This window comes from Hirundo rustica, chromosome 6 (genome assembly GCF_015227805.2).
Source record: "Hirundo rustica isolate bHirRus1 chromosome 6, bHirRus1.pri.v3, whole genome shotgun sequence".
Taxonomy (NCBI): Eukaryota; Metazoa; Chordata; class Aves; order Passeriformes; family Hirundinidae; genus Hirundo; species Hirundo rustica.
In genome coordinates, this window is record NC_053455.1 from 53,718,221 (window position 1) to 53,741,371 (window position 23,151).

Genomic DNA, 23,151 nt, shown 5'->3' on the forward strand with positions numbered 1-23,151 from the left:
TTTTTTTTTTTTTAAATATTCCTAGTAATGAACTGTTACTTCTATTTCCATATCTTTGCCTGAAAGCCCCTAATTGCAAAATTATAATAATTTAGAAGGAAGGAGGCTTATATTCTCCATTCCAAGGAAAGCTCTAGCTTTCCCAGGCAGACAACTGTCTTTCAAAACCAAGACACAAGCATACTGTATAAGCTGATTCACTCAAAGTAATGGTACAAGTAATGTATTAAGTATTAACTTGATATGAGATAGTTTATTATTTTTCACAGCTTGCTCTGAAGAAATTAAAACATACTATTAAACACAAAACTAGAATCAGTAGAACACTTACATTCCAGAATGTGTCTTAGTGTGTTTTTATACCACATAAATTTTATAATACTTTTATAATACTTTTATATACTTTTTAATACTGTAACTTTTAAAGGATAACAAGGTATTTCACAAAGTGATACAACTGCAACAGGAAAAATAAGTCTTTATTTTTGCTTTTTCCTTTTCATTATTAATAACTGAATTGTTGAGATTGGAATGGACCTCTAGAAATCACCTAGTCCAACTCCATTGTTCAAAAGAGAGTCAACTGGAGAAGGTTTCTCAGGGCTATGTCCAGTCAAATTTTGAGAATATCCAAGAATGGAAACTCCACAACATCACTGGGCAATTTCTTCCAGCATTCAATGACTCTCCCTGGAAAAAAATTTGCCTCATGTTTAAATGGAATTTCCTGTATTTTGATTTCCACTCACTGCCTCTCCTCTCACTGGGCACTACTGAGAAGGGTCTGCTCTCTCTCTCCACCCATCAAGTATTTACAGACATTGCTCAGACATTACTGAACTTTCTCTCCTTCATGGCGAATAGTCACAGCTCTCTCAGCTTCTGTTTGTCAGATGCTGCAATCCTTTAATCATCTTCATGGCCTTTCACTGAGCTTGCTCCAGAACATCAATGTCAGTCTTTTACTGGCATGCCCAGAATTGGGCATAGCACTCCGAATGTGGTCTCAAATAGTTATGGTACAAGAGACTTCTTTCCTTTGTTGGGCAATGCACTTCCTCAAGCAGCCAAGGAGGCTGCACTTGCCACATTCATCATCTATCTAGGTAACTGAGGTGAGGCAGACTCTAGTTTGGCATATATAACCTTCCTGAAGACTGGGTTGACATTCACTTTCTTCTAGTTCTCAGGAACCTCCCCTTACCACCAGACTTCTCAAAGATAATTGAGTGTATCCTTATAATGACATTTGCCACTTCCTCAGCATTCTTAGGTGCACCCTACCAACCTACCTACCCTGTCATTACTGGTCCCAAACTCACATCCCTGACCAGCTCTCCCTGGTTTGTACAGGTCCAGCAAACAGCCTCTGTTTCCCTTAAGAGCCTGCATCCATTTGTTGTGGTACTCCAGCAATGTAAGCTATCCCGCTATATCTCTGTAATCCCAATGACATGATAACCCTGGAACTGATGCAGGCCTTGAATTCCTTCTGCATTAAGCCAGGAATTGTTAAAATTTGTTACAAATAGCATCTTTAAAATAACCTAGTTAATACTGTTGCTCAAAAGAATAATTATCTATTCAAAATAACTTCTTCAACAACAAGAGAGGAAAGGAAATAACAGTCCTGTTCATTTTATTGGCATTGAGGTACAGTCCCATTACAATTTTTTTTTTTTTAATTTAAAAAAAAAAACCCACAAAAAAAACAAACCAAAACCAAAACCTAAAATGCAATATAGAAAAAACACAAAAAAGCCTGACTGGCCAAATAGCAGTAAACACAAAACCTACTCACAAAAATGGAAATAAAAAAATAAAGGCACAAAGCAATCTGCTTTGGACATAAAACTACATAGAGCTTCACATTTATGGCCCAATTTGCTCAAGACTGTAAGAACATTTTTTCTGGACTATAACTTCTTTCTGCACAGGGATCCAATACAAGGGTTACTCTTTGGCTTAGAAATCACCATTGGTAAAGATGCATGTGGCTGACAAGATACAGGTCTCTTACTCTTCTTCACGGCAAGAACATTGTCTTCCTTTGGAGGAGGTACATGTACTGGTTTCCAAGGAATGGGGTTACAATATGCTGGAACTGGATACAAATTTCTATCAGCACTCCCTAAAACATTTAGAAAACACACATAACAAAGAAGGAATATTTACATTACAAGCTTTCCAATGCAAGCAGTTAGAATAATTATCTGAACTAAATACAACACAACAATGTCTTCAGAGAATGACAGCACAGGCACATCACATAATTTAAGTGATCCAAAATAATAAATATTCCACCTTTTTGGTTTTTAAACAGTTATTGGCATATTCTTCACTTCTACTTGAAATAATAAGCAGGTTGCATGCCCAATCCTTTGTGTTCTTAAAAACTGTAAATGCCTATAAATTGGCTACTTTATTTTATCCAACCACATGATGGATACACTTCAAATTTTGTAATACTTTATACTGAATTTATATTGACACAAGTGAGTACACAAATATTTTTCAAAAATCATTTAAATAAATGATTGCAGCTGCCAGTATGTAATGCAGGTCCAACCAAAACATGACAGCAAGGTAGATCACTATTTACAAATAATAGTGATAAATAAATATTTAAATACATACATATTTACAAACAAATATTTAAATAAATAAATAAATAAATACAAATAAAATTCTTCTTTACAGAAGAAGAATAAAGGTTGTTCACCTGCTTACATGTTTCACATGTTTCTTAAAATAGTCAGAGACCAGAATTTTGGTCTCAAAACTATTTCTGTTGCAAAGTCAAATAGAAGCAATTATTTTTGCTGCATAGAAAAGTAACATGTTTTCAAACAAACAAAAAAAAGGAATAGGACTACAGAAGCCAAGGAAGTGACATGCAGGTGAAAAGAAAAACAGAAAGGAAATTTAAGCTCAGAATACAGGTCTCCTATTTCAGACAGGACTTCTGTCAGCTTCTAATTGTTCTTGTGTCTCAAATCCCCACCTTTTTTCTAATGGGGATTCAGGGGTGCTAGGAAGACACACACCTTCTGTAACACAAAAACTAACTTTACAAGGATGCTGACTTAACTAATTTGCTTCACAGGACCCAGTGATTTGCTCTTGTGATTCCTAAGCCTGGTAAGAAAAATAAGATAAAATCATAATTTGGTATGCCACATAATTATCTCAAATAATGTAATTTTTCTCCCAAATAAAAAAGGGCTAAGAAAAATAGACAAAAGGTCTCAATCTGCTTCCCTGACTTATATCACAGTGTAAGTAATCATTCCTATGTGCCAAAATACTAGATGAGTATCTTAAACAGCCTTCATTGTGCATTAAAATATTAGAAGGAACCACAAACCAAAGTCACTATATATTTGTGTACTATATGTACAAACCTGTAGACTTCCCATGTGGGAAACCATAACCATTTAAAGCAGGTAGTGGTTTATTTCTAGAATTTCGCAGCCACTCCTTAAAGATTTTCTCTGATCTTGTTCTCTTCTCCTGTAGCTCAGCCTCCTGTTCTTTTTCTTTTTCCTAAAAATAATAAAAAAAATTAAGGTACCCCATGACAAAGCCCTGTACAATGTACACAAAATCATAAATAATTTTTGCAGATTTCCAGACTGCTGAGTACATTTCAAGTATTTCTTCAAATACAAGCACCTTTTCCTAACAATGGAAAAGATGCACTTTTTGGTTTAAGTCTGAAAAAAACCCCCACAAACTCAACCCCAAGCCACCATGTTACTCCAGTGTTTCCCTGAGATCAAAGGCTATTAACAAAATGTGTTAATATGCAACTTACCTTGCTGGCCATACCATAGTGTCTTTAATGCACTAACACTGCAACTCTCAAAAGATTTTTCTTCATGTACAACACAGCCATTTGACGTCAGTATATTCAATGTAAGATTTGAATAGATCAAATCTTAATCTGTAATAATTACAGATTAAGTAACTCCATCCAAATAAATGATCAGTTCATTAATACCTTCTCTTTTTTCTTCTTTTCTGCCTCTTCAGCTCTCTTCTTCTTTAACCATTCTTTATACTTTATGTCAGCCTTTTCTTGTAGCTGCATTTTTTCTAGTTCCCTTGCGGCATTTTCCACCATTTCTTTGCTCAGCTTTTGTTTCCTTTCTCTTCTTTCCTACGTGAAACATATCAAAGAAACAGAATAGTTTTTTCAATGAGTAATTCTTTTGAGGAATAAAGTTAATTTTATTACACAATGACAAAGAATTATCATAAACCTGAAAAAATACGTGATATTGTAAGCTCTTTGAAGTCAGAACATATTCATTGCTAGATTCCAGGTATGATAGACATGTAAACTTGTCAAAAAAGATTATAAAATTTTTAATTTCAGGTCTCCTCAGGTTTACTACTCTGTTTTATTTATTCAGAGATTTTTAAACACTTCAGACATGTCTCAATATTTCTGGGAATGAATTACATGTTGCAGTTCTCATCAGTGGTGCACTAGCTTTACTTGCCAGTGAAATCTAGAGCAAACTACAGTTCCAAATGGAAGCCAGATAAACTGTCCCCTTCCAAGAGTCACTGAGATATGCAGATTGTTCAGCATACTTAAGCACAAATTAATAGGAAAAAAAAAGTTCACATAAAAATCCAGTTCACATTTTGTGGTATTCTCTTAAGTTTTTAATACTCCTTAGTTTATTCACATGGGGACTATTTCAATAAATCAATCTACACACTTCCTATGTGTTCAAATTATCAAAGGGAAAATGAGAGAACACATTTTATGGTAGGCAAAATGGTAACCTGAATGTGGAGTGAAATTGCTGCCTGTCTGATTTGCAACACGGAATACACCAGAGGTATCATTCACTTCTACATCTTCTCAGAGTGTGTGTATATCCAACAGCAATGTTCTAAGGATCCTTCTCTAAGCAAACAACCATGTATCCACTGGCCTTTTCCTGATCTGGAGAGGGAGGTATTTTCATTTGAAGAATAATAATAGCTCTCATTTCTGTTTCTTGTAACCTTTATGAAGTGTCTGGAATCTACTGATTTGATACTATTTCTGCTTAACTCGCTTAGCTCTGAAACAACGACATACACATGCAGAAGCAAAAATCTATCAGATAAGCTGTGCACATGACTTGGAGGAGAGGCACAAGACTTAAGACCAGTTTCCTCTTAATAGAAAAGAGCTGTTGAAAAAATATGTTGTTTTTCTTTTAAGAAATCTTCTACTTACACACTTCCCTGCACACTCCTCTTGAACAAAGGAGATATGCAATTTAGCAGAAACTTATACTAACTCAGAATTATTTCAGTTGGCAGCATGGGTATCAAATGTCTAGAATTACAGCTGCAAAGTATAATAAATAAATGAAATATAGGAAAAACACATTCTCAAGAAAAGCAGAAATATATTCCCCTTCCCATTTTACCATTACATACCATCATTTTCCCCACTGAAAGAACAAAAAGGCAGAAAACTAGAGCTCTCCCCATGTGCCCCTCCCCCACCTTTTTCCCAGGTTTACTGCACTTCACGGAAAATCCAACTACGCATTATGAAGCAGAAGCCGTAATACTGCAGCTGCGGACCGCCACAATTCCTTCAGTCTGGTCTAAACAGGGTACCTGCTGGTTCAGTGCTTGTCCCCCTGCACCAAAACTACCAACAATCCAATAAAGCAGCACACAGAGAATAAAAACTTGAGCTTATATTGCTCTGCAACACACTTACCTCATTTCTGCCAGGAAAGAAGCCAGTGTACAGAACCGCTGGAATTAGTGTATCCTGTTCTGTTTGCCAACACCAGAAGCATTACTACAATTTTAACATCAGCAGCTATACTAGGCACTGTGGGATTTCCCCTCACCGCACCCCACCCATCTCCTTTTACAAGCTATGCTTTATTAGCTCTCTCTACCATAATCTCCAAGGTGGATGTTTCTTCACCTAAAATTATAAGGATACTTTCAGTAGTACTGGTCCAGTATACTCTTGTCAAATATTCTTATTTGAGGACAAAGACTTCTTAGTGTACACAATGCACACAATTTCACAAAACAATGGCAAGTAGTTTTTAGCTAGTTTTCTAGCTATTTTCTCTTTGATTTTTTGTTGTTTAGTGGGTTTTTTTTCCATTTCACTTCTGATACATTCTAGCAAACATTGGCTTAATCTGTTTTGTAGTGTAGAGAAAATGGTCAAATATGAATACACTCCAATTTCAAGGCATATTCTGGAATGCAAAACTACACAGAATTATGAAACAATTAATCTTAGTAATACGACTTCACAACATTGAAGCCTGTACATGTGATAAAACTATTTACAACCAAGACTAATGAAAAAATACATTTCATTCTGGGAACTAAAAAAAGTTGAGATTCTGAAATGGTTTTTATGCTAATGAGGCATGGAAACAAGATCCTTCTTAACATGAAACAAATGCTTCTATATTTTAAAATGTTGTAAAGAAAAAAAATGTATTTTTGGCAAATTATTCAAACACCACCTTCCTGAAAAAAAACCAAATAACCAATTGTCTAAGCTTTTCCTCCTTGTTTATCTAAAATTCATCTCAATCTCTTTTGTTCAGAGCTGTTTTTCTGTCTCTTCATTACTAAATACTCCCCAAATGCGCCAATAACTCCAGTTTTGAGACTGGTTGAGAATGATTGTCTGGGACACATAAAAAGCATTAACGTACATGAGATATATATGTGAAATCAGTGATTGGGAGAAGGTGGCTTTCAAAGATTTTGCATATTTTGTTGTTTGCTGACCTACCTCTGACATACATAAAATTAAGTTACAAAACTAAGGATCATCCAAAACTACAGTCTTTAGCTAAGGGTCTTATCATATAAAATACATGAAAATAAATATAGCAGAAAACTGAAAAAAACAGGCTATTTCCATACCTAGGGGAATGGTTCCATAATGGAAAACCATTATAAGCAGAATATAGACTAAAATTCTTTCTAAATACTATAAAAGAAAGACAAGGAAGCTTCTTAAATCATGTATTTTAAATCACAATAATTAGATTAGTATAGCTACTATCTAGGCTGACTCAAAGTTAAATTAGGTCCAATGTAAGCAATGACATGCCATACACACTACCATGTAAGTCACAACTATTGCTAAGTTTTACTTCCTGTGAGACATCCTTAAGACAGGGAGCTCCCTGCAGATTTGCAGACTTTACACTGTCTAGAAATTTTTCTGCTTTCTCTCACAATCAGAACAGATTTTCCTTCATAAAGTCAGTGTACACCACTTCCCAGCTGCTTTAGTAACCTGCTGCATGTCAAGCTTGTGTCACCCTGATTGTCCCAGCTTTTCTCCCATTCTCATTATAAAAATCTATCAAAAATGCTATGAATGTGCATACTAATGTACATGTTCTTCACTCATTCTTCTACTTTCCTTCCATGCATATGTGAGGGAAGAAATTATTTGTTTATGCTCCATGTTGTTTTAGATCAGGTTTTAAAAATTCTCTTTCACCTTGTGTTCTAGTAAATTTACATACACTAACATATGGTTGTGAGTATTACATAAATTAAGGTATTGATTGTAAAACATTCAATTACTCATTGCAAGAAAGGCTTCCTCTCCTGCCACCCTACCCAAGCACATCATTAAGGAGAAAGGATACAAATCTACCCTGAAGGTTCACTGCTCTGTACTCTGATTCTTTGAAGTCTCAGAACCTAATGAAGTCTTGGTTAGGGTCAGTACTTGGAAATCCCCAACCCAACACAAACATTTGTCCCACAGAGCAGTGATGGTGACTCAACTCACAGCACGTGTCTTACTGAGTCCGTACTTTTCAAGAAAAATCAGATCTACGTGCATGTGGGGAATGGTCAAAGGATTTTAAAATTTGAAGAAGCGTCCCACTTCCTTCCTGACAGAAGGCAGAAACAAAAAATAATTTTCCATGCAGGAAAAAAAACCAAACATCCTAACTGCTTTTGAAACATAGGCATTATAGCCAACTGGAAGAAAACTACTAAAATATGTATTTCTGTACTTTCACATCAATGACTAAATGAGAGGTTGGAATGTGTGAAGTGGTGCTTTCTGTTCTTCATTTTCTACGTAGACTGTCACTGGGTAGAAATATTTCCAGAAATTAATGACGTGATTGATATTTTTAAGATACTTCTCAAAGCAATCCCTTCTATCTTATGGTCTGCAGAATGTGACAACATTTTTTTTTTTTTTCACAGATAAGTTTTCACAGCTATTTGCTGACATCTTAGCTAGCATATTCTGGCATCAGTTAATGCTGATCAATGGCAAAATATAGGAAAAGCCCACATTGTCAACTTCAGAACATACATCCAAATTTACCTGTTTATCCTCATCAATCATGGACATCAACCACTTCTGGCAGTCTTGGAAATCTGGGTCGTTCAAACAACTGTAATTAACTTTTCAATTTTGCCCTATAACACAACTCAGTGACCAAGCCTAGCCCACAATAATACTTTAATGTCTCTAGAATTTCCACATGAAAACAACAAGAGGCTAGAAAGGAGGTCAACAAAGGTCTGCACTGCAGATGTCTCCTGACAAGCTGGTTTATATCAACATAGTGCTGAAGTTCAAAGTCAGTGCAGACCCCACTGCAGTCTAGGAACTGGAGAATTACTGGATCTTTCTCCCAGACTGTGTTCATTTCATGTGGGGACTCAATGTATGTGACAAGCATAAGGTTTTAGTGTACTTGGTTCCTGGAACCCTCTTGGGATCCTCAGAAGAATGTGGACTCCACGAACGCTGATGAAATACATGAGCACTCATGTTCATCTGTCACACAGAATTCCTCTTCCAAAACTCCACCTAAAACTCATTCTAACACTCATCATGAGAAATTCATTCTACTTACAGAAATCTAAAGGTTATTAAGATTCAGGTACAACCTTATATTATAACTATGACATTGGTAATGGATGACATCACAAAAAAAGTTCGTGTAAAAATTCTGTGTAAAGACTTTTCAGGTCCAGAGAGTAAAAGACCCACAATATGCAAAAAACACCTCAATAAACAAACACCAATAAAAATAACAAAACCCAAAACAAAACCAAACAAAATCCCAACCAAACAAAAAACCCCCAAACTCTTAAGAAATTAAGCCCGGACTCACAAAAAAATTTAGATTTGTAAAGACAGACTTAGGTATGTAAACAGAAGATTTTAATTCTTAAATGCAGTTGGTTCTCATGACTGGAAAGCATTTCTACTAGAAGCTTCCTTCACAAACTTGAAAGAGTTCAGTCTTAAAAAAGGTGGGCATCTTAGCTTCTCTTTCAAGTCTAATTGTCAGCATAAACCAAAGTACATCAGGCTCTACATTAGCAACCAGTACTTTGACTCAACAACAGTTCAGCTGTAAGAACATTAACCTGGATTTCATACATTTCTGCCAGAGGAGATTTTCAACATGTCCCAGGTGGCAGGCTGGGATGACAGGATTCTTCCACCCCTTCTGTGGCAGTGGTACCATTCCTCACAAAATAATTAACAATCCATTGGATAAAACAAAGAGCATGAGCAAGCATAGCTTTTGAACTTGAAAGTCATGCTCAAGCTATTTGAACAATCTGTGCTCTGTATTAACCATGCTGAGATAAAATACACATTAAACAAAAAGCCTTTTGTGTAAGAGTTGGCATCTAGGCGTCTCTTCTGGGAGGAACCAACACAGCCAAAAGGGAAGTCAGCTTCAAGAACACTGTCATTCATTACTATACAGTGTATTGGTTCTAGGCTTTCATATACTTCTTACTGCTTTTTGCTTCTGATAAGGACTATCAGCCAACAGCATGGTAAATGGTAAGAACAAAATTTTCAATGAAAAAGCATTCAAACAGAACTTTTCCATATTGTACCTAGTTTCTATTAAAAAGTATATTTTTCAGTAAGTAAAGGGGACTTATTGAAAAGAAAGGAACAATAAAAACATTTCAACATCCCAAATTCTATTTTTAATGCCTGTTTGGTCATATTTACTTTTAAGGAAAAAAAAAGAAAAAAGAAATGCTGCCTTATTCTCATTCAACAATGCAGAAAGTATTAGATCACTATTAGATTGGTATTAGAATAACTGTTTTTTCCAACAGAAAATTGTAACTTCATTACTTGTGCTCTTACAACTTTGCTAGGTATCACATTATTACAGCATAGAGAATTACATGCAAAGACTAAATACAAGGATGCTACCAAAATGAATTTCAGAATTACAGTTATTTTGGGATGCAAGTATTCCTCTGGGGATTATGTTACTGTTGCAAACATATGCAAAACACATGTAGTGGGTTTTGGTTTGGATGGAATTAATTTTCTTCACAGCAGCTCCTGTTGTGCTGCGTTTGTATTTGTGAACAAAACAGCGTTTGTTGATAACACAAGTTATCACCAAGCAGTGCCTACAAAGCTTCAAGCTCTTTTCTGCTTCTCACCCCATCCCACCAGTGCATAGTGGGAGGAGCTGGGAGGGGGCACAGCCAGAACAACTGACACCAACCAACCCAAGGGATATCCCAGACCATACTGCTCAGCAATACAAGCTGGTGGGAGGAAGTGAGGGGCTATGTGGGGTCTCAGCTGCCTCCTGGGGCTAACCCACAACAATATTGTATAAATATTTATATGTACACGCACATATATATATATGAATTGAATACTCTAGATATTTCTAAGTTCATGTTCTGTTGACATTGTAAAAATTAAGCAGCTTTGCAGAGTCAGTAAAGATGGATTAAATATGATTTTAAGATACCATATTAGATTGCAGGAGGTAGAGTGCACTGCATCAGAGTTAATTTTTTAAAAATGCAATCAAAATGCTCTTGTCATCAGGCCTAACCTTTAATCCTAATATCTTATTCAGCAATAACTCTTAAGAGGTTCTGACTGTGATGACAATGTTAAAGTAAAACAGTCATGGCAGTTTACAGGCTCTTCATAGTCCATGCATTCACAGTGCATTTCTCAAAAGCCTTTCACACTTTGATTTAAAAACCAGTACTTGATTTAATTTGTAATTTTGCGAGTACAGGTACCTTACTAATGTGTTCAATTCCACCGCTGATGATAACAATGAAAGAGACTTCACATTACAGGATCAGAAATTTGCATAAGACAGGAACTGAACACCAAATTTACTTGCTCAGCATTTCTAACCACTTCATTTTTATCAATAAATCTAACAGTAACTCAGAAATAAAAGTTTTACTTACATAAGAATCACGTTATGTTCATTTTTCTTCTGGAATCAAAAGCATGCTTAGAGTTATTTTAAAGTTAAAATATTTTAATTGATACTTGCTTAAAAGTCAACAGGCAATTTACTGTTCGCCCACAAATGGCTCAACTTCAAGAGGGAGAGAAAGGAAGACACTTTTTGTCCAGGAGAGATACATTATCTTATTGAAAATTTTAAAGGCATTATTCGGTCCAAGATAGGGCCTAAAAATTGATTTTATTAAGTTTATAATTCCTAGTGAGCTGAAATATTTTGCAATTAACAAATATTTGTATAAACATATTTCAGTGTTTAGAATGTTCTTTGATGGCAATTATTTCAAAATATTACTTCTAGTTAATTTAAAACTTTTAAGAACTACAAAAGCTATTTACATAGAAATTCCTTTACTTTAAAAATAGTTTCTGTCAAGTGATTAGAGGAATAAGAAAACCATAATAGCATATAATTTTTAATCTATATTAAATAATTAAAAAAACAATAGTGAACAAAAACAGTGTTCAAGCTTGCTTCCCTAACCTCACCGTGAAGGACTATATTAACAGTTAGAGAGAGCATCACAACTAAAACTGCCATGCAAGAATACTGGCTTGATATACAGGAAACCAGAATTCTTCTATGCATATTCAAACATTTTACTTCTTACATAAACGTCTCTCACATTCACAGTACAAAGACTCTTCCAGCAGTGTCTCCTGGTGCTGGATGCTCAAGATGAAGGAAGAAGTTTCATGTATGCTCAAGTGTGCCTTACTTTCTTTATCACTACAGTATTGAGCAATAGAAAAGGATATAGACTCGTGGAGATGTCCTAGGGTAACTTTATGATGCTTGTATCCCCAATCGTCTGTTCTGTTTGTGCTGTATATTGAGTTCTGTGCCTTTAAGACTGGTTCTAAGAGCAAGGAGAAAGCGTGGAGGTTTATTTTGAGATAAGAAAACTGCCTGATTCCTACACATTCTTTCTTCGGCTGGGGTGTTCTGGCGGAGGCTTGGAGAGACTGCAGGACAGAGACTTTTTTTTTTTGCTTTTAGTTAGTTTCAGCTAGCTAGGGCAGAGATGTTCCCTGGACTGTTTTTTCCTTTTTCTTGGAACTGTTTAAACCTGCTCTGGACTGAAAACCCAGGGGAGCACTGGGGCTGCACCTGCGGCCCACCGGGGCCTGGACCTCGGCATTTTCCAGCAGCGCGGAGAGACTGGGACTGAGGAGAGACTGGAGAGAGAGCCGAGCTACACCAATGGCAGGACTTTCTCAGTTTGCCATCTCACTTCAGAAGGAGAGGGTTTATTGTTTCATACTATTCATTCTTTATATTTGTATGCACTTTGTTTGTTAAGTAAAATAGTTTTTTTTCCACTTTTCTTGAAGAAGTTCTGTACTGGACCGGTTGGGTTAGATCCCTGGAGAGACCCATTCAGGGGTTTATCTCCCGGATTTGCCCTAAACCAAGACAGGACATTACAGAGATAGGATCCCTGAAAGTACTGCCTCTTGCCAAATAAAGCATTTTCTGCACTCTACACATAGGGCTCAGAATCAATAACTGAGTTTCAAAAACGTGAGTGCTTAATGCAAATTTCAGTAAAAAATACTGCAGTTTTGCATCAAGAAGTATCTTTTGATACTTTTATGAGGAAATGAAGTGTTTTTCCAAACAGGAGATACATACACGCTCCCCAAGAAAATTTATCAACTGTCAGTGCTCCTGACTCTCACCTTAACTACAGGTGAAATCCTGAGGCATCTTAGTCACTGAATTGACATATTTATCCTTCAGTCCTGTGTCCAGATCCACAAATAATCTTGCGGAAACTTGAAGTGTGACAGTCTATGCAGAGCACAAATGCTACTATCCTATGGACAGCTAAGCTTTTAAGTTTCAGTTTATCCTTGATTTGAGTGTGGTTTATAGGAAAGACTGGCCAATGAATCATCTGATTTAAATGAAAATCAGCTTACTTTTCTAAACACTTGGGACATGCTCTAAGGATGACCCTCGGCTTCCAAACATAATATGATAAAGTCCAGACACAGGCATTTTTTTTCTCCTGTCCTCTAGGCTGGTTTGATTACCATAAAAAGAGACCTCCTAATCCCACTGACAACAGAACATAAATTGTTAACCATTAAATCCACAAAGTTCCAAGGAAAACCCAAATAAGTAGAAATTTATGGAAGTTGAAGGAGGTGGCCAGGGTAATGAGGAGGAGCACAGGAGGAAAAACTTCTGCTTTTGAACTGGAACTATTTAAGAGCAGACCAACTCCTCCAAGACAATGAACAGTTATACACACCCCAGAATTTAATTTCATCTAAATTTAATTTTGGAAGAAAAAAATGGAATTGTATGTGCTGATTAATAAATCTAACTTTTTCCTGTGTACTTTAATTAGTAATATAAATGATAATAAATTAATAGAGGCAGGATAGGTTCTGCAGAGAGTTTTTGCCAATTATCCAACCAGCATTAACTAAAGATTACTTAGGTTAGATCTAAATACATGTTATTCCAGTGGTTCAAGGCTGAATCTGAAGGAGTTCTAAAATCATGAAAACAAAGGTATGAGGTCTGCCCATCCAACCCAGCTAGTGCTGTTTGCGGTATTTTTAGTGACTTTTCATCTGGTTTTATTCAGAAACAGGAAGCACAGAACAGTGAACAACTGGTATTGCTACAGACCATAAGATGATGAACACATACGCCATGAACTACCCGGGGCTGAACGTGCCCTGGTGTCCCAAGCGTTCTCATTTCTGCCATCCAGCGCAAAGGCTCACTTGGGGTGACACAGCTGTTACAGAGCCCCAGTGAGATCATGATTCTGTTTCTGACCCTGGACTCAGGCACCCCCTCAAGAGAACTTAAATTTTTAATCCCACCCAGAACTTAATTACTGACTGAAGGAATTCCCTGTTACTAACTGTGCTACTGAGAATTCCTTCAATCTGGCCCGATACCTCAATTATCCCTGCTAAACTATATCCTACAGTAAATACTCTTTGCCTGTCCATGGTGATATTTAACTAAATCCTTCTGGATCTACTTGGTGTACAAAACATTGCACACAGTCAAGATGTACGCTTAACCAACAATGTTTGGGCACTGAACCTGGGAAGTCTGGGTACATTAAAGACCAAAACCCCAGCTATCATCACCAGAAGGCTACTGAACAAGATGTCCACCAATTGTCAGTTATCTGACTACTCAGAAAACAAATCCCTTTGCACTTTACAGAAAAAAAAAAAAAAAAAAAAATCAGTCTTGAAAAAATGTTTAGCTGCTTTGGCATGTTCTTTGTAATTTTCGGTTAAAGCAGCCATTTACTAGCAAACTGAAAACATGGATGTCCAAACAGCCTGAGTAAATTTTACACAGGCTTACTCACACATGGCACGTACTAGAGTATTTCCAGTCAAAGCAATATTTACCTCTTCTCTCTTTTTTTGGACCCACTCCTTGTGTTTCTCTTCAGCTATCCTTTTTCTTCTTTCACACTCTTGATTTTGCTTCATTTTCTCAAGCTGTTTATTCATTTCCTAATTACAGAAAAAGTATATATTTCAAATCCGTGATGGCCATTTAAAGCAATACTGGCAACAGTGCTGCAGTTAAAACAATGTAAGCATTTGATTTTGGTATTTTTCCTTCATTAGGATTTTGGAGAAGAAGAATGATAGTCAACACAGAAATACTATGAAATATAATCAATGAAAATGTATAATTTTTAGTTTATGAATTGGAAATACATATTTTAATTAGGCTTTGGAAGCAATGAAATGTATCAAATCACTCCTCTGTTAACTGAAATGCCTTTTTAGTCAGCAGACTCTTAATTTGCAGCAGTACTTTCCTGCAACATTTAAAATTTACATTGTGTACTGCTCTGCACTGTGGAAAGTATCAAAAGCTAAGTGAAATATTAATCTCTGATTTTTAGTACCAGAACTACTCGAAATCTAGGGCTTAACCCCAGGCTTACTAAAGCCAAAATTACTGCAGATTCTAGCAAATTTTGAAACAGGAGTTTTATTTTGAAGATGACAGAAGAAATTTCAAAGTATATTTATATGACATACAGTATATATGAAATAATTTGTATCTCTCCAGTGAAGTTAATAAAGAAAAAACGTAACTTAGGAGACAATTTGAGATGTCTAGCTTCTCCGACAGTAACATGAATACAAAGTGCTAATTTTCAATGAAAATTCATACCTTCAAACACATACCGATAGAATTATTCCCATGAAACTGTCTACACTGCAGACTGTTTCAGCGAGAACCCCCTTTTCTTACAACATTGAATTTCAGTTTAGTAGAATATCAATAGAAGCTTACAGAAAGTTCAAACACCCACAAGACAGACATGATTTGAAAATACAGTTGTTGCTGTATTGAGGGAAAGTTACAGCAAATAATGCCTCCTTTGAGTTCCAAAACAAGTTCCTGTACTACAGGGATCGCAGTTTATGCAAAAGCTGATGGCACTGTAAGCACCTTAGAAGACCCAACCTAATTCCGCTCCAAATGTTTATCCACATTTTTGACATTCAGGGCAGACTTGGTACTAATGTCAGCAAGATATCTGGGAGTTCACAGCTGTTTCTCACGATATCACTTTAGATTATTCATAATATGCAAACGTAGCAATAATTTTTAATATAAATATATCACATATTTTATTCTCTTCTGGCATCTTATAAAAATGTGGATTATATTTTTCCTCCCAACATAAGCTTTTCCTACTGTCTTGCTGCAGTTTAACATTTACTGTTTTCAAAATCTTACAAACTAAAAATATTTACCTATATGACTACTTTCTACATGGCTTTAAGTAATGCTTGTTCTATGACTGTTCTTAATACTTAGCTGAGAGACATCTGCTAGCTTACATTGACATTACATACCCAGAATATAAATGGGAAGTCATGAAACGTTTGGTGGATGTGGATTGATGGATCAAAGCATATTCCTCAAGTTTAGCAAACTACTTTGGTGTACTGCTGACCTGTAAAATTCTGTTCCTGAGCCTTCCAGTGGTAGGTGTTTTATAAACAATATGAAGTAGCTAGATGCTATATCCACTTTACAGATAATCACAGAAAAGCTAGGAAAACATTCAAGGTCAAATAGTTAATCAGTAACTAAAGTGAAACATTATCTAATTTTGATGTGATTGTTCTAGTCACTACCCAGTACTTCCCGTTTGATTTTCAACAACAGTATAATTTAACTAACTGCAGCCACAAAGTAATCAAGAAAAGACAGAGTGCTCTCACTTAATTGTTTTCCAGCCCTGAATCTTAAGAATTGTTCATCTGCAAGGGGGCAAAAGATAGAATGATGGCAAAAAAATGCTGTAACAGGGATCCCTATCCTGGAAAAGACACCAAACAGCTGTAAAATTGTGTGCTAAGTGGGTAACAATACTGTGCCTCAAAACTAACCAAGTAGCTTGGCATACTTACAATCAGCACAAACCCCACTTTTGCTCTACAACCTACATGCAGGCATACATACCCATGATGAAAATCAAGGCAGTAATTATACAAATGTTATAATCTTCTAACATCGAACCATTACCTGACAGTTGGATAAACAAAATATAATACAGCTCAAGTTCAATGAAGCAACATTTAGCAAAAGAAAATCCACATAAAATGAATCACACCAGCACTGACAAACGCAAACACTATGGAGGCCTATGACACTAAAAAAAAAAAAGAGGAAAAAACAACTACTTGTGTTTCTACAACCAAGGAAAAGAAAATCCTGTGTTTGCTATCTTCTACTGGACTTAAAATCAAAATAACTGGACATAATCACCTCTGCAATTCTAGCTTGTAAGCGGGAACGCAGCTCTGCCTCTTTGCCAATGAACCATTCTTCCCATGGTGACAGGTTATCTTTCAAAGGCGACACTTTTCTCCCCCCTGCTATTTCAGAGTGTTCAGCCCTCCTGAATTAAAAAAAGAAACGTAAGAGAATATTATCTATAATGTACTTGATTGAAAAGTTAAACAGTATTACTATCTTCAAAAAGTTCTTTTATGGCATAATATGACGATATAATTTTTCTACTTGCTTAGTAATCTCCCTAATGGATAAATGACACTTATAATGCACTTCTTACCATTCCCCTTACATTCTACATTTTACTTACTAAGTTCTAGCTTGTTAGTGATTCTAAACTGTGGAACAGATTCAAACATTACATTTTAGGAACTAAACAAAAAGAATACCCGTAACATCAAAGTGTGACTTTCCTTCCCACATCTGGAAGCCAAGGAAAAAGAGAGATTTAACATTAACATCCTATCCTTGGTCACAAGAAGCCCTATGCATCAAGTGGACTTTAGCAAAAGCAAAACAAAAGCGAGAATGTTATTTTCTTTGTTCAAGTCTTATACAAGTGAATACTTGGTATCAAGCAACATCAGCATTAAGAATCCATTCATTACAAATCCATCCATTCAATCCAGTAAATTTTCCACCTTAAAACACCTTCATAGGAAATGTGCTTAAGAAACATAGCTAGCATAATGTTGGGGGTTAGGTTTGTTCCTTTTTGTCTTAAAGAATTTTTCCCCGTAAGTTGCTAAGAGACTAAGTATGGTGCTTAGAGAGTGCTTGACCAACACAAAAATCATGGCCGGGGAGGAGCGGGAAGTTTTGGGGGAGGGAGAAGGACAGGGCTGGGGGAGCTGGGGGTTTCTTCTTGCTCTCGGCATCGGAGAGGATGGCCAGGCTGCTGCTTGCTGCGGGAGGAGTCCACTCTCAGCAGGAAGTCCAGTCCTGGGAAATCTACCATCATCTGCTCGTGTGCCCAGGAATTCTGAGCCCCTTTGCCTGCCCTGCAGGAGCTGGGCCAGCCCTGTCCGGGAGTCGCGGCTTCTTCAGCACTGCTCACTTTGCCGGGACATTCCCCCACCTGCCAGGGACATCCTGCCATTCCAGCCACCAGCCCGGGAGCTTCCACCGCTCCAGCTTGGTGCTCTCGGAGTCCCAAAGGATCAGACTGCCCCGGGCTTTGTGAAACAAAGCCCCTCGAGGTTCCTGGTTCTGTTTATTATTAATGCTGTAGCTGTTGTTGTTTGTTTGCCTTGTTATACTTACTAGTAAAGAACTGTTACTCCTTTCCCCATAGCCCTGCCACTTTAATCTTCTAAATTATAATAACTTGGAGGGAGGGGATTGGAATTCCCCATTCCTAGAGAGGCCCCGCCCCTCCCCTCCCTAGCAGATACCTGTCTTTCAAACCTTAGACACATATAATACTTGATGGTATTATACAAGGTTCTATTAGATATTTCATAGGGTATCTTACATAAGTCACTCATCTTCCTGACTCACGAATAATGCAGCAATCCTAGCCCCAGTTTAGATATATCTTTTATAATATTCTATACATGGTGCTATTTAATAAGTAACACAGTATACCAGGGTCCAAGTCAGCAAAATATGAAAATGTGCCAAGAGATTTCTTTGAAAGATTTCTTCTATCTGCCACAGAATTTTTTCTTGAGAATAAAGCAGTGAAACTAGACTTCACTTTACTATTTCATATGGATGTTCAGGCTCTGGAAATACCTACCTACATACATACTTCATTACAGAGATGAATTCTGTTTGCTGAACCTAAGCTACAGAAGTAGCATCCAACAAGCACATTATGCAAATACTCCAGAAACCAAATTTTAAAATGTAAGATATCTGGATTTTTTTCAATATAAAGGTACAACATATTCACCAGGACACAACAGTACTCCAGGACTCAACTGCACATTTTCTGTCCCAGTCATCTTTAGAATATGTTTTCTGTGGTAGAAAGCATTTGCGGACAACATCAGTGATGGGGAATTCTGTCCTACTCTCCCTGTTTTTTTACCCATATGTGTTTGCACTAACAGGACTGTTAACTGGTCCAGTCAGGGTAACTGATTTACACTGAATCTACCTGAAACAGGTTTATTTCCCCAGACAAACCCATTTTTACAGTGCAAAACGCAGAATAACAGAACTGACAGGAACACCCTGACACACAGAATGCAAGGACAGAAGCAGCACAGACCAAACATTCAAAAGCCCAGCACAGTCCAAACACATTCTGCTGCATCCTAGGGCTTTTATGCTACAGCATTAATAAAGACCAAAATTTAACAGAGACAGCTTTTAAGCACATACATATAATAAGAGATGCCACTTAAGAATGCCTAATAACACATTTTGTAAGAAAATAAGTTTCTGAGAGTTTATTAAAGGATAAAAGTATTATACATTCACATTCAGGAAAAAATCCTGTAACTTTGTACAGACTTGACATTTTGGGCAGGGATACTTCCTCAATACATTCTTTTGCTTTGGCGTGATTTGCATTATGGCACGTAGTGGAACACGACTGACAAACCAACCTTAGAAAAAGTACTAGGAGAATGAATAATTAGGAAAAATAGTATTTATTATGTCCTTTCTTCTATCAGTACTCACAAATTCAAGCTGGCAACTTCACAAAAAATTTATTCACAGTACTAGATTAAAAACTTAGTGTAGACGAGCAAGAAATAACAGAAAATGAAGCTTAAACAGAGAAAAAACAAACTCAGTATTAGACCTGTCAGGAGAAACACTTCTCCAATACTGTGTCTAAAGCTCTGATAGCACTAGAACCTAGTCTTTCTTGGTGTGCATTGCAGCCACCAGTCACACTCTCCCTGGACATCAACGATGCATTTTAAACCACAAGACCTTGAATTTAACACAACCATTTTCTGAAATTCTAGCAGTTTATGAACTTCTTCAAAATACTTAAAATAACAGACTTCTTAAATACCCCATTCTCAAGTGCACATTTATTTTGAAATAAGTATTTTAAATCAAACTAGACAAATTTGGCATTAGACCTGAAGTCTGATTAATAGAAAACAGTGATTATCATTTGCCATATATTCAATAAGGTCACACCATCAAACTGGATCCACAACAAAAGCATGAAAATGCCTAACACCATTAACAAGGCCTTCTTTTTACCCTTTCTCTTTTGCAAATATTGCATTTCCCACATTGAGTATCTGCCTCCAGCTAATTTTTGTGTAGTTTTAAGAGGACGACGACAACAAAAAGATCCAGAGTTCATGCATACATGGGGGGCTACATAAGAAGTGGCTTTCTTATACTTCTGAGATCTTGGCAGCTATACACAGAAAGCTGCTGTATGAACACTTGGCAGGTACTTAGTACAACATAGCAGCAGCGTTACTCAGAGGCAGTGTCCTGCATCAGCAAAGCATCTATTTTGCCCACGGTTTAGTAAGACCGGCCAACTCAGGCCGTAAAAGAGGTTGTCTTCAGCTGCCTCTTACTGCTACCAGAGAATACTGCAGCAACAGGCCCAAGAGTTGGGAGCTGTTCAAACAGCCTCTGAAGCTGCAAAGACATGTAGCTTGAACAAACTGCAACAGAACTTCAGGTGCATGAACAAAATTGCTTATTGGGAAATAGTATATGGAGAGGGTAACAGAAAAAACTGAAAGAGAAGGGGACCATAAACTGGGTGATCTCTTCAATCTGAAGCTTCTGAGGACACGTGAACATTCTTTCCCTGGACTTTTAGCACCTTTTAAAAGAAACGCTTTTAAGTAAAGTTTAGTGTGGTTCATATTCCTTCACTGCTCTCCATGAAAATTTGAGGCCCATGTGGAAACCTGCACCCACACGAAGCTCAGCTGTCCGTCCTTTACTCCACTGACACTTCTAGCTCAGTTTAGCCTTGCTAGTTAGATTCACCACCAGTTACTGCACAAGCCTGTCAAGTTTCCATCACGAAGTTGTATTCCAGAACAGGATAGGCTCTCCCTGCTCTTCCCCCTTCTGTTTTCAAGGGAAGAGTAAGAATACTTACTCTCCTGTCAAGTCAACGAGATCCCCCCCAAAAAAGAATGCATATAATGTTTGCATATAATTAAAATGGAGTAAGATTAAGCCACCGGAGCTGGAGCTGTGCAATGCAAACATAGAACTGACTCTGGACCCAGCTATATACACTATGCAAAACAGCCCTTTAGTCCGCAAACACGTTTAAATTAAAGGCAGAAAAGACTGTAGCTTTTTATCAGGCTCAGGCCAACTGCTCATAGACAGTTTATGAGCCCATAAAATACTCAGCTGAGTTACCACCACGGAGAAGACTTTCCAAGACGCTAAAAGGGAACAAAGCGCTTACAGCGCTTATCTATGCGAACAAGCCCGTGTTTACGTAAAATAACTCTCTGTTCCCAAGATCTCCGGCGGAGGGAGGCGAGCGCAGGGGCCCGGCTGGCCCGCAAAGGGCAGCCCCGAGCCGTGCCCGGTGCCTGCCGCAGGGATTACCTATCGCCTTGCGGGCTGCGGGAGGCCGCCACGCGCTCCTCGTCCTCACAGCCCGGGGAGCTGGAGCGGGACGCGAGGGAGAGCGGCGAGCCTCTGGGGGAGCTGAGGGGGTCCTCGCCCTCAGTGGGAGGTGGGCTGAGGGGCTCGGTCCCGTCGGTCCCGAGGCGCCGGGCGCTATCGCTCATGGCGGGGGCCCGCGGCGGTCACCGGCAGAGGCGGGGCTGCCCACGCTCCCGACGGCCCCTGCAGCCACGGCCGCCCGCCCTCGCGTCCGCGCGCGCCCGCCCCGCCCCGTCGCACTCCCGCCCCGCCCGGTGCGGCCAGGAGCGAGGGGAAAGAGACACAGAGGAAAGACGGGGTCAGGGTAGACGGCCCCTGACACGCTGTTGACCCCTGAGTCGAGTCCTCCCTGCACATGGGATCTGATGGAGGCACCTCGGCCCAGAAGAGGCAGCAGGCCCGAAACGGCGTGCCTGGCCACGGCATTTCCAGGGCGATCACTGACACGCGTATGCTAATCTATAGGGACTCTTCACAGTTGTTCTTTGTTCCTTCACGTTTTTGCACACGTACCAGTCCAATAAACGGGAACCGGTAACCGCATCTGCAGGTGACAATCCCAACACATCAGAAAAAAAAAAAAAAAATCAACATTTTCCAACAGCCAAGTCAAAATTTGTAATCTCTACTTGCATTAAATTGCGAAATCCTGTTTCAGTCCTCACAATTACTATCCTGTTTCTTATTCAAAGTTCTAAAGACTTGGTTTTCATTCGCATCTGTGCTAGGAAAACGGTGTCCTTTGCTCTATCAGTTAATTCTCCAGTGGATCTACAACTATCTGTCATAAATAGGTCAGATTATATATCTATATATATTCCTACCCTTGTTTGCTACTACATCCTTTGTCAGCCTTCTATTTGGGTTCCAAATCCCAGAACATGCAGTCCCCCTTTCCTTGCTTAATCTGGGCCATCCTAACCGCCCCCCCCCAACTCCCCCTTTTAGCCAAATCTTAATCAGGATCAGCAACAAACATTTGCACTACCAAAGCTTTTCATTATCTTCAAATTTCATCAACCAAGAAGATAACTACTGATGAGCGGTTGCTAATTTTTTATAAAACCTTGAGAAATTTTGTTGTGGCTGAGCAGTAGCATTATTGATATTAACATGAGATACAGGAGTTTGAAAATTATTGTAAATTTGGCAGCTATATTAATTGTTCTTGCGAAGATTCTTCAAGTGAGTTTAACAAGAAATGTATTTTTAATTGGTTAGGCAAGTTGAAAAATAAGAAACAGTATTAAAAACGCTTTGTCTTAATCAAGAACGACAATTGTGACATCTGAGGCAACTGACTTGCCATAAAAATTGAATTTCAGTAGCTGAATGATACAAAAAGGTCATCAGATCTATAGAACCATTATGTACACCTAGACACCACCAAAAATGAGTGCCATGACGCAGGATATATCTCAATGCCATCATTAACAGT

The 23,151-nt window shown here is 37.9% G+C and overlaps 1 protein-coding gene across 2 annotated transcripts; it reads right to left on the reverse strand.

Moving 5' to 3' along the window:
• Positions 1 to 442: 442 nt before the first annotated feature.
• On the reverse strand, positions 443 to 21,849 carry CCDC34 (coiled-coil domain containing 34). 2 transcript variants are annotated; one of them, XM_040067012.2, is made up of 7 exons: positions 21,654 to 21,849; positions 17,115 to 17,247; positions 14,720 to 14,827; positions 4,004 to 4,162; positions 3,405 to 3,546; positions 2,021 to 2,131; positions 443 to 690 (listed from the first exon to the last, which is right to left on the reverse strand). In XM_040067012.2, exons 1-7 carry the CDS (start codon positions 21,836 to 21,838, stop codon positions 614 to 616), a joined length of 915 nt encoding a protein of 304 aa, XP_039922946.1. In that variant the 5' UTR covers positions 21,839 to 21,849; the 3' UTR covers positions 443 to 613. The 2 variants fall into 2 exon arrangements, with proteins under 2 accessions (XP_039922946.1, XP_039922944.1); XM_040067010.2 differs by lacking the exon at positions 443 to 690 and having other exon boundaries at positions 701 to 2,131.
• Positions 21,850 to 23,151: the final 1,302 nt, after the last annotated feature.

Coding starts and splice junctions, on each gene's coding strand:
- CCDC34 (XM_040067010.2), bottom strand. CDS start 21,838: ATGAGCGATAGCGCCCGGCGCCTCGGGACCGACGGGACCGAGCCCCTC. Junction 17,248..21,653: donor CGCAGCCCGCAAGGCGATAG/GTAATCCCTGCG, acceptor TTTTTAATTCAG/GAGGGCTGAACACTCTGAAA. Junction 14,828..17,114: donor TACAAGCTAGAATTGCAGAG/GTGATTATGTCC, acceptor TTCTGTAATTAG/GAAATGAATAAACAGCTTGA.